We start from the raw sequence: 13,722 nt of genomic DNA on the forward strand, positions 1-13,722 counted from the left end.
GGCAGTGAGTGGGCAGCACTTTGCACCCCGCTGCCTGCCTCTGCATCGCTCCCCAGGGGCACGGGAGGGGTCGAGTGAGAGCTCGGCCGAGCAGGAGAAGGGCAGGCGGTCAGCACACAGCTCCCGGGAGCGCGGAGATGAACCCCTCGCCCCGGGCACCATTTCCTCCTCAAGAAGCGGGGCTTTGGGCAATAATCCGGCCATTCGGGGCCCTTCGGGTATGCTCAGCTCCCACACTTGGCCAGCAGCAGCTTTACGTCTTCTGTGCGGTGGGAGTGAAAGGGACAGAATAAAATCCATCCCCTGCCGCAGCTCTGCTCGGGTCGCGGCGGGACGCTGAGGCCGCCCAGCCCGAAGGTTTTTTGCAGCTGTGCCCGTTCTCTGCTCAGGTCTCACCGGGAGCAGGAGGCGGCAGCGTGGCTGTTCCTGTCCCCAAAGCCGAGGTCGATGGCAGCCCCGGGCAAGCCCCACGAGCGGTGTCTGCCGGGTGCGGGTGGACGCGCTGGGCCTGGAGCGGGGGAGCGGGACCCCGGGCGTCCCTCCCCGCCTGACGGCGCCGGGGGCAGGGGAACAGCCCAGCCCCGCGCCCGGCGCCCCGCCGATGCTCTGCCCCGTCCCCGCTTCAGGAACGGCGCGGGTCCGTCGGGCTGCGCTTGGCCCAGCTCCGGCCCGGGTGCAGCAGGCCGGTGCTGGGGACCGCGGCTGGGGCCGGCCGGGGGCCTCCTCCCGCGGTGGCTGCGGAGGGACCCCCGCTCCCCGCGGGGCCGCCTCCGGGCCGAGGCGCTGAGCTTCGGCAGCCGCAGAGCGGGACTCGCCCTGCCCGGCCCCGGCGGCCCCGCCGCCCGCCGCGGAGCCGGCTCAGCTCCCCTGCAGGACCGGCACCGGCACCGGCACCATCGCCTGGGGGGAGCCGCCCGCCCCGCCGCCCGCCGCCGCCGGTGAAGGGGGCGCCGCCAGCCCCGAGCCTGCTCGCCGCGCCCCCGTTCCTCCGCGCCGCCGCGCCCCGGGGCCGCCAGGGGGCGCCGCCGCCCGCCCCGGGACCGGGACCGGGACGGGGACCGCGACCGCCGCCGCGGGGGGGGGGGTGGGGGTGGGGGGTGCGTGTGTCCGTGTGTCGTGTGTCCGTGTGTCCGTGTGTGCCGTCCCGCTCCGCCCCGCGGGGCTCGGCGCCGGGGCTCGGCAGGCGGGAGCGGCCCCGCCGCCGGCCCAGCCCGCCGGGCTGCCCTGGGGCCCGGCCGTGCCCGCGGCCCGGCTGCCCCCGCACCAGCAACGCCAGAGCTCGGCACCGCCGGCCGCGGCCCCGGGTTACAGCCCCGAGCCGAGCCCTGCGGGGGTCGGCCCCGCCGCGCCGGGCGCTTCCAGCCCCGGCGGCAGGAGCGGCGTGAGCGGGATGGGGCTGGGCAGGGGCTGGGGCTGGGCAGGGGCTGGGCAGGGGCTGGGCAGGGGCTGGGCAGGGGCAGGGGCTGGGCAGGGGCTGGGCAGGGGCTGGGCAGGGGCTGGGCAGGGGCAGGGGCTGGGCAGGGGCAGGGGCTGGGCAGGGGCTGGGCAAGGGCAGGGCAAGGGCAGGGCAGGGGCTGGGGCTGGGTAGGCAGCGGGGCTGCAGCACAGTTCCATCTTGGCGGTCCGTGGGACAGGAGGTCTTTGGGGCTGCCTCCGTCCGAGAAGGGTTGGAGCCACAGAGGATGCAAGAGTGGAAGGGGCTGGAGCCAGGCTATGTGAGCACCTGCCGGTGCAGGTTGTGTGGGGCCTTGTCCGTCTGTCTGTCCCTCTCACTCCTGCTGGCCACAGGATGCGGGAATGGCTGCTTCCTTTCCCAGCTTTGGGATGCTGCTCCTGCTGTTGCTGCGGGACCCCAGCTCCGGTGAGTGAGCATGACCCCTCGGGACCGCAGACCCCGCTGCGATGGGGCCATGCCCGAGGGTCTGTCCTGCTCTCAGCCCCTGCCGCCTGTGCGGGAGCGGGGCACAGCTCCAGAGGCAGAGAGCCCACTCCCAGGGCGTGGGCTGCCCTGCACACTTGGGCATTGAGGGCCAGGAGATCGGTGGGGTGGCGGGTGCTGGGGTAAAGAGGAGACCGAGCCACAGCTACAGCAGCGCACGTTTATGGGGCCTGGCCTGGCGCGTTGCGGGTAACAGGACACAGCGACATGCTGGGCACAGAGATCACGTAAGCTACGGGGGAGCTGGGTCCCGCAGGGCTGGCGCTGCCTTGGTCCAGCTCAGTGCCGGAATTGCGGCACCGCGGAGGGGATGCGGATGTCCTGCCCCTTCTCCAGCCGCCGCTCGCAGTCAATCAGGTAGTTCACACCGTCTATCACCAGCTGCACCAGCTCCACCTGCACCAGGAGCACACACGTCCTGACTCAGGGCTGTCCCGGGAGCCCCGCCGGCAAGGCACCCGGCCGGCCCCACTGCGTGAAGGGCAGGCGCTGCCACCCCCAGTCCCCACGCGCTGGCCCCAGCACGCAGCCCTGGAGCTGTTCGGGTGCCGCGGGCCTCTCGTGCACACACGCTCCAGAACCTCCCGCCCCAAAAGCAGCTCTGCCCGGCACCCACCTCTGACTTCCCCAACCGGTCCAGGTTGGAGATGTCGAAGACACTGCCAGTGGCTGCGGTGTCCACACCGCCTGTCCCACGCTTCTGTAGCCGGAGGTTCTCCAGGATCTTAGGGAAGCGGCTATCCTGGTGCCCAGAGAAGGTGTCAGTGCTCAGTGGGACCATCAGCAAGGGAGTCAGGGCTCTGCAGCCGACTGCTCCCTGGGGCAGCCCTCCCGCCGCTCACAGGACCCCGCCAGCGGGCTCGTAATCGCCACAGGGTGCCCTGCCCCGAGCAGAGCCAGGTGGACACCTGGGTCCCCGTCCCCGTCCCCCCCAGCCGCGGATGCAGGCGTGGGCTGGACCGTACGCTCCGCTTCCTCGGGGAACCTGGGCGAGGTCCAGGGCCGGGTCCCGTGCAGTCCTGCACCTCCCACGTGGCTGGGCTCCCTGCGACCCGGCAGCTGGGGCTCCCCACAGCCCTGGCCTGGCTCCCCACAAAACTGGCCATGGTAATACCTTGCTGAGCAGTGGCAGCTTGATGTGGACGCCTGCTCGCAGCCCAGTGCCCAGGTTGGAGGGGCAGGTCAGGATGTAACCCAGCCGCTCGTTCCACATGAACTCCCAGCCTCGCTCCTGGATTAGCCGCTCCACCTGGGTTAGAGGCACAAGCAGCCGGTCAGCCCCCGGCCGTGGGGTGCCCAGCCCCGGCCGAGCGCAAGGGCCAGCCCCGCAGTGGCCCCGCTTGCCCTGTCCGCCTGTCTGCCTGTCTGCCTGTCCACGGGGCTGGCACAGCGGAGGCTGGCGGGTGCTCACCTCCTTCAGGCCCCGACAGAACCGCTCAAAGACACGCTTCATGTTGCCACCCTTCTCCATGGAGATGACGCGCGTGTGGTCCTCCTCGTTGATCCAGATCAGGAAGGTCTTCTCGTTGTTGTGCCTAGGGACAGGGCAGCGTTCAGCTGTGCTGGCGGCTACAGCCACCTATGCCAGCCCCGACTGTGCCCCTTCTGCCCCCGTGACCGTGGTGCCAGGGCTGCCCCGCAGTCCTGTGCCCGTGGGTGGGAGTGCATTGCCAGAGCACAGCCCGGCAGCAAGGCAGACAGCCAGGAGCTGCTCCTGGAGACGGGCCAGCGTTCATCCACACGCACCGCTGCGGGTGACGTGTCCTGGCTCCGGTGCCATGGGCGCAGGCAAGCACTCCCGGGGAGGAGCAGCGCGGTGCCAGCGTGGTGGCAGCCCTGCCTGGACTGGGGACAGGACCCCGGCTCCTGCACCGCGCAGGCAGAGGGAGGGGGCTGTGAGCGGTGGGGTGCACGTCGGGATGCTGGGTTAGGGGGTGGCTGGAGCTGGGGACCACGTGTGCTGTGGAGGTGTTTTCCATGAGGCTGCTATAAAGCCGCTGCGCCAGCGAGGGCGGCGTGGGCGAGTGCGTGTGCCGGCTGTCACTCCACGGGTGCATGGGATGCTGCGTGGGATGTGGCGTGGCTGTGCAGAGATGCCGGGAGGGAGCGGTAAGATGCAATTGTGGCAGGATAAGTTTGGGGGCAGGCAGAGTGTGTAGAGAGCCGGGAGGAACGCTGGGGATTGCCTGGGGAGCAGAGGGCAATTACAGGCTTTTGGCAGCCTAGAGTGCAAGGTGCTGCAGATGGTGAGAGCGGGCAGGACCGAGAGCAGGCGCGGGCTCTGAAGTCCCACTTCTTCGGAGGATGCCGTGGCTTGTGTATGGAGCGGCTGGCTGCTGGCTGCAGCGAACAGGGGCTCCCAGGTCAGGTGTGAGCAGGGAGAGCCCAGCTCCGTGTGCCCACAGAGCCTGGGGTGACAGTGGCCCCGGGGGGCCGGTGCCGCATGTGCCGGGGTCTGCGGTTCAGCGAGCATGGAGAACACGGGTGGCGGGGCTGGGGCAGCCGGACGGAGCAGCAGTGTCCCCTGCCCTTCTGCCCTGCTGACTGCCCGATGCCGGGGCAGATCCTCACCAGATCCCTCGGGCGTCAGGCCAGTCCCGGGCCATTCCTGCTGCCGTCAGGAGCGGGGACACCGGCTTGTCGAAGAGGAAGTGGTCCTGGAGGGAGGCAGAGTGCGAGGGCTCGCCAGGGCTGCACGGCTGGCGACAGGACACCCTGTCTCACTGGTCCCAGCCTGCCGTGCAGGCGATGCACCGCGGCTGTCCCAGGTGGGACAAGCTCGCCTGCTGTCCCCACCGATGGGCAGGAGTCCCTGCCTTCCTGGCCAGGGGGGCAGAAGGCTGCTGGTGCACAGCCCACCCCGTACCAGGGGCTGGCGGGGCACCGGCTGTGCGCCATGAGCCCACCTTCCCCTGGGCATGGGCAGGGACAAGGGCTGAGAGCTGGAGGGGGCCGTGAGCTGCGGGGGCTGTGTTCAGCAAGCTCCCTCCTCCCCTGGCTCGGGAGGGCTGAGCAGCCCCGTGAGCACCCTCTGCACCGCGGGGCGGCCTCGCTGGGGAAGGGGGTCCTGGTCCCACAGGGCAGCGGGGCTGGGAAAGAAGGATACGGCCTCCCTGAGAGGCAATGCCGGGAAAGGGGTCCTGCTCTGCGGGCACCCGGGGTGGCTGGCCGGGAGCTGCACCAACTCACATCAATGAGCTGCTGTTGCTCCTTCTCTGTCATCTCGCTGAGGCGGTAGTACCGGCCTGCCAGGTCTCCGGTGAGGCCGTTCAGCGCCTCCACGGCCACCTTCTCCACCTCCCGCCGCTCAGCGCGGGTGCAGGCTGGCGGCAGGCTCAGCCCGCGGATGCTGCGCCCAGTCCGGACCCGGGATGAGAGCACGTAGCGCTCATCGAAGTGGCCAAACTTTATCTGGAACAGACACAAGCCGTGGGGCGCTTACGGGGCGGCGCTGGTGCTGGCGGGGGCCCTGCCCCCCGAGGCCCAGGAAAGGGCCCCCGTGCACAGCACCGCTGCCCGGCTCGCGCACCTTGCTGGCGTCCAGGTCTGTGACGTGCTTCATGGTGCGGGGGTTGTATCCGTTGTGCCGCTCCTGAATCACCGGGTCAAACAGGTCAGCAAACACCTGGAAGAAAGCGGGATGATGTGCAGCACCACAGACCAGCACCCCACGAAGCCCCTGCCACAGGCTTGGCACGGTCCCGCTGCCAGCGTGGGGGACATGGCAGCAGGGGGGCTGCAGAGGGTGGCTGGGGCCATGGCGCATCCTGCAATGCAATGGCAATCCACGGGGCCGACGCTGCCCGGGCAAGTGGGGCTCAGGGGCGAGGAGGAGGAGGTTGCAGGACTGTAGGAACAGCTGATCTGAAGGAGCCCTGTGTCCCACAGGGACACGCTGGGGCTGGGGCTGGCCGAGGGGCCTCTCCAGCTGCCTGGGCTGGGCAGGAGGAGTGGGCAGAAACACCCCAGGCTGCTGGATGTACCGCCGGTACTGGGACTCCTGGCTACTGCAGGCACCCCGGAGAGCCTGGAGCATGGCAGGGCTCCGGCCACCGCTCACCTCGTAGGTTTCTTCATCGCCAGCTACCATGCCCACGGTCTTGATGAAGGGGTGGCCGGGGTTGTCGACACCCGTCTGGATGCACTGGTCCAGGGTCCAGCCATTTGGGGTTGCTTTGTCACAGAGCCTGGCATAGATGGCTGGCGTCAGGTTGCTGGCCATGCAGTTGTTGTGCTTCCGCAGGTCGGGGTACTCAGCACTGTGGGAGGAGAGACCGGTGAGCCCTTTGGGGCCAGGGGTCCCCAGCACTCGTGCCCTTGCCCCACAGAGACCCTCAGGGCAGGTGTGGGCAGGGGAGCTCCAGGGAGGGAGGTCAAGCTGCTCTGCTTGTCCACACCAGCAAAGGCCAGGTGGGAGCGGGAAGGCAGTCACTGGCATCGCACAGCGAGGGCAGAGAGCAGCCCGAGCTGAGGGCTGACATTGCCACAAGGACAAGAGTCCACGAGCAAATCTGGATCGGTTGTTAGGGTGTGGCTCCTTATCAGCCACGTACCAGGGCCCCGGGGTGGGGAGAGCTTGCCGGGAAAGCGGCGGCGGCCACGTCAGCCACAGCTCCATGCTGGGGCACGGGCAGCTGGCGGGAGCCTGTGCGCTGAGCTGCCGGGGCGGCCGGGCCGTGGAGGGGGGTCTCACTCCCCTTCTCCTCCCTGGGGCTACCCCGGTGCCAGCCCAAACGGAGGGTGGCTGCTCCCGCTCCCCTCCTGCCCAGCACCGGGGTCTGCCTGTGCAGCGAGCGGGGAGGCAGGGCTCGCAGCCCGCGGGGCCCTGGCGTGTCTGGCCCCTGGGCCCCAGCCGGGTGCCACGACCCCCCGTCCCCCAGATGCCGTGGGGCAGGAGATTGGTTGACCCCAATCTGCAGCCGGTGGGAACCGCGCTGCTCTGGTGGAGTTTATTGTATTAGGGGGATGCTTTCCTCTAATCGGCTCAGCGGGAGGCCGCCGCCTGACCTCATTCCCACTTTAGCCAGGCTTTGCGCTGGTGCTGCGCTCACGGGGGGATTGGCAGGGCAGGACCCCGGCAGCGCTCTCCTCGGTCAGATCCCTCCTGCTGGGACGTGGTGCCTCCTCTTGCCTCGGTGGGACAGGACTGGCACTTGTCAGCCCAGGCAACCTGGCCGGTGGCCAGAGGGGGTCCGGCAGCCCTGGGGACACCTGATCCTCTCCCAGGAGGGGTGCTGCCTTGGGGGGGGTTCCGTGTGGGAGAAGAGGAGCTGGGGCTAGTACAGGTCCGGGTCAGTTGGAGCAACAGCTGGCCACCACCGCCAGCAGCGAGCCCTGGCACCATCCTGGCGCCCAGGTCCTGCTCCTGGGCTGAGCGTCCGCACAGGGCGCTGGGTCTGGCTGCCAGCACCCAGCCCCCATGCTGCAATGCAGCGTGCTGTCGCTGCCGCCGCCTCCACCCCTGCGTCTGCGGGCCAAGGAACGTGCGTTGGCCCTTCGCCTACAGCTTGGCTACTGCTTGTGGCTTCCTGCGCTTTGCAGAAAGAAAGGGAGGTAGGGCTTACATTGTCTGCTCTGCGTAGGGAAGAACTTGGCTCCAGCCTGGACCAGGCGTTTGCTCCGGGCAGGAGCTGGTCCCAGGCTGTGCAGGCTGAGGGCTGCTCCCCCAGCCCACACACATAACTGTGCCCTGTTGAGATGCTCCAGTTCAGAGGCTGACGCGTCGTATCTGGGATGCAGCCTGCCCCAGCCTCCCCGTCAGCTGGCTGCTGACCCACGTCTCCCCAGGGAGAGACACTGGTAAAAAGCATTTGCTGATCAGAATGGGAGACTTGGACAAGTTCCTCCCCTGCCCCCAGCACTGCTAGTGCCACCCGGCACGCCAGGACCACAGCCTGCCTGCTCTGCTTTCCACTCGCGTCAGCGGGCGACGTCCAGGGAGCCACTGAAGGGTGCTAAGGGAAGCCAGCTTACCGCCAGTAAGCAGAAGACTGCTGGAGGTTTAAGCATGCTATCTGCCACGGACAGTCCGTACCTTCACCAAAGTGTTCAGAGAGGCCCAAACCCTGCGACTCCGGCGCCTGCCTGCAGGGTCTGCGCCTGCTGCAGTGCTGACTTAGCTCCTGGCCCAAACACACCCTCCACCAGAACAGCCCTGAGTCAGTGCCAGCAAATCTGGGGAATCTCTCTTCAGCCGTCCTAGAGCACCCGAACTAAGCCGGGTGGTGCCAGGATCGGCAGGCGATGCAGGGATGAAGGTGCTGAACGCCCAGCGCTGTGCTGGCAAGCAGGGCCCTGCGGAGCTGCAGGGGAGACTGCCTGTTCCTGCAGCCCGGGCTGCGTCCCGGGGCTGGCGAGGGAGGGCTCGGGGGCGGGCGCCGCGCTCCCACCGCGCTCCCCTGGGTGTGCGGGTGTCCTCTGCCGCAGGCACGAAGGCGACACCGCCTTTGGCCTTACTGGGGCTGCCTTGGCCCCTTGGGTTTGGTCCCCAAAGCTGGTTTTTAAATTGTGACCCTTTCAGCAGCACCCTTTTTTCCCCGTGCCACGCGGCTGAGCGATGGGGTGGGCTCCCCGCTCCGGCTCCCCAGCCGCAGAGGCTGGAAGTGTCCTCAGCGGAAGGTGGACGTCTGCCAGGAGCGTGACTCGGCGCGGGCGCTCTGCTACCACCCGCGCCGTCCCGCGAGGCAGCTCGGCGCTGCTGTCCTGCCTGCGACCGCGGGCTGCGGCTGCCTGCAGCAGCTGCCCTCTCTGCCCTTGCGCGAGGGGGTGCTTCACCCGGGACGAGACCTGCTAAGCGCTCGGCAGGTATTATCAGTCCCTTTACTGACTGAGCAGCCTCTCCGGGAGCGGAGCCCCCTGCGTCTCCCCGCGGCTCTTCACCGCTAGCCCAGCAGCCCCCAGCGCCCTTCCTGGCGTCACCGGCTCTGCGGTGCCCAGGCCGATGGCAGCCCCTGCCGCGTGCGGCCTCTGGGGAGGCGCGGGGGGCGAGCGGGAGGAGCGGGGTGCTGGCAGGTTGCGGCAGGCAGCGCGGCTTGTTTATGCAGGGAGGAGGGGGCTCAGGCTTTGTGCGGAGACGCTTTGGCGGGGAGCCCCGGCGCGACCGTCCGAGCGCGGCGCCTCGTGTGGGACCGCGCCTGGCAGCGGGCACAGCCGTGCCCACGTCTCCTCTGGGGGGGTGCCCGTGCCCCTCCCCAGCGTGGCCATTTGCGCTGCGGTGCCTCTGGCAGGCGGCCGCGGAGTGCCGCTCGGAGCCCCCAAGGCTGCTGCCAATGTCTCTCCTTATTTAACTGACAGACTAGAGGAGCAAAATCCCCCAGCGGGCTGACTCGCCCCCGCAGAGCGGGATGCTGCGGCTCACCCGTGGGGCTCTGCCCAGGCTCTTTCCAAGTGTCAGCACCGTCACAAAACTGCTCCCAGCCAAACAGACCCTCCCGGGAAGCTCATTTTAGAGCTTCTCAGCCACATCCCCTGCCTTGATCTCACCCCCTCCTCCAGACTCACCTCAGCCCCCTCCGTCCCACAGAGGGTGCCTGGCTGCTGCCCCAGCCCTCTCCTTGTTTTCAGCATCAATGTTCGGACTGCCGTTTTTCCCCAGCCACCGATCCTGCCACAGCAACGCCTTTGCAGCACGGCCAGCTCGGCCCCTGCCCCTGGCCGCAACACGGACACGGCCAGCGTTTCGTGCGTGCCCAGGTTCAGCGGGGCAGGCCGGCTCTCCCCGGGCCCCGGCGCCCTCGCCCGCAGGAGCGGGACACGGGCAGAGCGCCTGCCTTTCTCACGCCAGCCAGCAGCTCTCACGGGTCCCGGTGTTTTTCCTTCACCATCCTCACTCGGTGAAGACCCGATGTCTGTGGCCCTGCCGTTGTTCAGAAAGCTTGAAAATACAGCCCTCTTGGGAGATGAATGAACAGTAACATCCAGCCTCCATCATTCTTCAAACCCGCTCCGTTTCCCTCCCCTCGTTTCTGTGCCCGACCCAGCACGTCTGAGCCCCCAGCCGGCTCTCAGCTTTCTGCACGAGCAGGGCTCTCAGCCTGCAATGCAGCGCCGCGCCGCTCTCTAACCGCACGGTGTTTGGTGCAGGGATCACAGCAGCCGCATGTGTTTGGAGCAGTAACGTGCTGCCTCCTTCCCCACTCCGCTCCTTTGCTGCGCGCAGTCTCTGCCGGCATCAGGATGGGGAGGAAAACCCGCTCCTCGCGTTCCTGACCTGCCTCTGAGCTGTGCCAGGCCGAGCAGCCGGTGCCGGCGCAAGGCGGAAGGACGGGCTGGTGGCTGCCACGTCCCTGTCCCTCTCCCCTCCCGGCCCTCGTAAGGCACAGGCAGCTCCCGCCTCCAGCCCCCATCTTGCGCCCTGGCCCTCCACGCTCCGGGGGCCAGGCAGCGCGGGCAGCGGGCAGGCCCTGCCTGCACCTCTCCCGGCCTCGTGGCCCCCGCTTCCTTATCGCTCCGGCAAGCGGCGGTGAGCGGAGCGGTGGCAACGCCTCCGCCCGCGGCAGCGAAGCGCCTGGCCCTCCTGGGGCCCGGCCGGGCAACCCGGGGCAGCCCTTGGCCAAGAGCGGTTTGGAGGGAGAGTGACACGAGCCCTTCTGTGCTGGAGCCTGACCTCAGCACCGCTCCGCGGCTGCGACACTGATCTGGCTTAAGGGATCAGGCACCGGTTGCGCGAATGGGGCCAGCGGCCCTGGCAGAGCCAGCGTTACCCCAAAAGCACCCCTAAGCCAGGCCACGGCCGTGCACGCGCCCGCCTGGCCCGGCCCCGTGCCTGCCTCCCAGGAGTCCCGATAGCACGCCTCGGGGCCCACCTTCATCCAAAACTTGCCCGCAGGCTGGGGGCCTCAGCACCGCCGGGCCCCTCCAGTTCTCCCTTTAACACTGCCCCTGAGGTGGCAGAGCGAGGACCTGCCAGGAAAGCTTTTCTTCTAAAGAGAGAAGTCCCCGTCCCGCAGGCCGGCGCGTGGGAAGACTGGTACAGCCAGATGGGCTCGGGCCAGGAGCGGCCGCCAGCCCCCGGGGCCGCCGAGGAGCCTCTGCCCGCTCGGACACCGGCTCTCGCAGCCGGAGCTCCTGGGTGTTTGGCCAGGAGGAGAAAACGAGCCCTTTGCTCCGTCCCGTGCCCACCAGGACGCGGGCAAGGGCTCCCCGGCTCCCCCGACCCCCGGGCCGAGCCCGCGCCGCGTCCCCCCCGCCAGGCTGCCCCGGCCCCCGACGCCCCCAGCTCCCTCCGGGCCCCCGGCCCCCGCCCTGCCCGCCAGCGCTTGCCCCCCCCCGCCGCCGCCTGCCCCGGGCTGCCGGCACGGCGGCTGGTCCCGGTGCCCCGCCAGCGCCCAGGGCGGCGGCAGTCCCGGGGCTCCCAGCCCGGACGGCCGCCGGTGGGAGCCGGCCCCCGGGCTCGGGGGGGGCGCCCGGGGAGGCCCCGCAGCCCGCACGGCCCCCGCTCGGTCCGTTCCGGCGGCGGGGCCCCGCGGCAGCCCGGCCGGCGCGGGAGGGCCCAGCCCAGCCCCGGGGAGCCGGACCCGCCGGCCCCCGCGGCTCCGCGCCCAGCGCCCCGGCGCGGCGGCCGGGGAGGCCGGGCTGGGCGCGGAGGCTCCGCCGTGGCGGCGCCGGTGCCCTTGGGCGCGGGGCGGCGGGGCCCGAGGCGGGGCGGCTCCGTCCAACGCGGCCGAGCCCCCGCCGCCGCCCGGGGCCGGTGCGGGCTCGGTCCCCGCGCGCCCCGGTCGCCCCCGCCCGCCGCCGAGCAGCGCCCGCCCCGCCGCCCCCGTGAGCCGCCCCGGGCCCCCCGCCCGTGCGCCCCGGTACCTGGGCGGGTAGCGCCGCCGCTGCCGGTCGCCCGCGCTGACCGAGTCCCGGGCGAGGAGGAAGCCGGCGGCGAGGGAGCCGGCGCCCACCATGGCCAGGAGGCCGGCGGAGCGGCGGGCGGAGAGGGCGCGGGCGAAGGTGCTGGCCATGGCGGAGCGGCGGAGCGAGCGCGGCGGGGCCGGAGGGCGGGCGGGACGGGGACGGGAACGGAATGGGAATGGGGACGGCAACGGCGGCGGCAGGGCGCGCGGGGGGCGGGGAGCCGGCCGGCACGGGGGGGCCGCAACGGCAACGGCACCGCCACCTGCGCGCCCGCCCCGCCCCGCCCCGCCCCGCCCGCCGCCTTCAGCACCGCGCGCCGGACAGCGCCGGAGGGGCGGCGGCGCCGGGGCCCGGGCCGGGTGCGGGCGGGCGCGGCGCGGCGCGGCGCAACCCGGCCCGCGGCGGCCAGGGCGCGGCCGGGGCAAAGTCCGCGAAGCCGGTAGCGGCGGGGCGCGGACCCCGGGGGCGGCGGTTGCGGCTCCCGACGGCCCGGAGCGCGCGCGGGAGGCGGCCCGGGGCGGGCGGCGGGGCCGGCTCTCGGCGGCCCGGCCCGGCGCGGCGCGGGCGGCGGTCACCGGGTCCTCCCGCCGCGCTGCGCGCCGCTGCCCGGCGCCGGGCGCGCCCTCCGCGGGCCCCGCACGCCGGGACGGGGAGGTTGGCCCGCGCACCGCCGTGCCCGCGGCTCTGGCGGAGCCGCACCGGCGGGGCCGCACCGGCGGGATGGGAGCGCGCCGCGTTCCGCCGCCGCGGACCCCGCGGGACGGCAGCGGCGGCACGCGCCGCCCGGGGCCGCGCCGCTCCGGCGCACCGGGAGCGGCCGCCCGGCACGGCCGCGCCTCGCGCCCGCCGGGTCCCGCGGGGCGGGGGCGGCCCGCGCGGCGCCGTTGCCGTGGTAACGCGGGACTCGGCGGCGCCGCCGGTGCCCGGCGCCGGGCCCGCGCCCCACGTGCGCGCGGCAGGCCCGCCCGCGCAGCGCCCCCCGCCGCCGCCGCCAGGGGCCGCCACGCCGCGCCCGCCCGGTGCCGGCCGGTCCCGCCCCCCCTCCCCGCCGATTGGCTGGCTGCGGCCGTCAGCGGGCCGCGATTGGCCGGCGGCGGCGCCGGCCGCGCAGGGTGCGCTCGGAGGCCGCAGGTGAGCGGAGGGAAATGGCGGCGCCCGGCGTGGCGCCCCCTGCTGCCGCCGGCGGGGGGCCGGGGCGGCCCCGGGGCGCCGGGCCCGGGGCGGGGGGCAGGCGGCGCCGGGCCGGGGAAGGGAGCCGAAGCGAAGCGAAGGGGGGCGGCGGGGCCGCCGGCCGCGCCGCTGCTGGGCCCGGCTCGTCGGGGGCGCCGGGTAGGTGGCCCCTGCCGCCCCCCGCGGGGCTGCCCCGGCCGCCCGCGCCCCGCCGCTCGCCCGGGGCGCCCGGCCTCCCCCGGCGCGGCCTCCCCCTCGGCACCGAGCGCGGCGCGGGAGCCGCGGGCCGGGCCGGGCGCCGTGCGCGGCGCTGCGGCGGGCTCTGCCCGGGAGGGCCGGGGCGGCGGCTGGAACCGGCAGGGCTGGGCGGGCCCGGCGGCCCCTCCCGGCCGCTGCGGGCTCCGCCGGGGAGCGGGCGGCCCGCGGGGCCGCGGCGGCTTGGCCTCGCCGCGGCCGTGCCGGTGCCGCCGGGCCTAGCGGCGGGGCCGCGTCCCCCGGGCGCGGCCCGCCGGTGCTCGGCTGCCCGCTCGGCCCGGCCGGGCCCCGGTCGCTGCCCCCGGAGGAGGAGCCGCCCTCCGGCCGCCCGAGCCGGGCGGGCCCGGGTTTGCGTCTGCGAGGGGGACGGGGCGAGCGGCCGCGGTTCCCGCGCTCATAAACCGCCGTTAACGGTTACGGACTCGGAAATTCCGACGCCGTGAAATTTCACACGTACCAACCTCATAAATCCCATTAAAAAACCTCATTGAAACCAATCTCCTGAGACAAGAATTGCG

The 13,722-nt window shown here is 72.3% G+C and overlaps 1 protein-coding gene across 1 annotated transcript; it reads right to left on the minus strand.

The window, feature by feature from the left end:
• Positions 1-2,218: 2,218 nt before the first annotated feature.
• Positions 2,219-11,886, minus strand: CKMT1A (creatine kinase, mitochondrial 1A; the record flags this gene model as incomplete). Its single annotated transcript, XM_082321421.1, has 9 exons — positions 2,219-2,335; positions 2,556-2,681; positions 3,054-3,188; positions 3,351-3,474; positions 4,511-4,596; positions 5,129-5,350; positions 5,469-5,564; positions 6,000-6,198; positions 11,738-11,886. The coding sequence occupies 9 exons, from the start codon at positions 11,884-11,886 to the stop codon at positions 2,219-2,221; spliced, it is 1,254 nt and encodes a 417-aa protein (XP_082177547.1).
• Between the last annotated feature and the right edge of the window lie 1,836 nt (positions 11,887-13,722).

The sequence above is a fragment of the Platalea leucorodia genome, assembly GCF_965183815.1.
Source record: "Platalea leucorodia genome assembly, chromosome: 9".
NCBI classification, from domain to species: Eukaryota; Metazoa; Chordata; class Aves; order Pelecaniformes; family Threskiornithidae; genus Platalea; species Platalea leucorodia.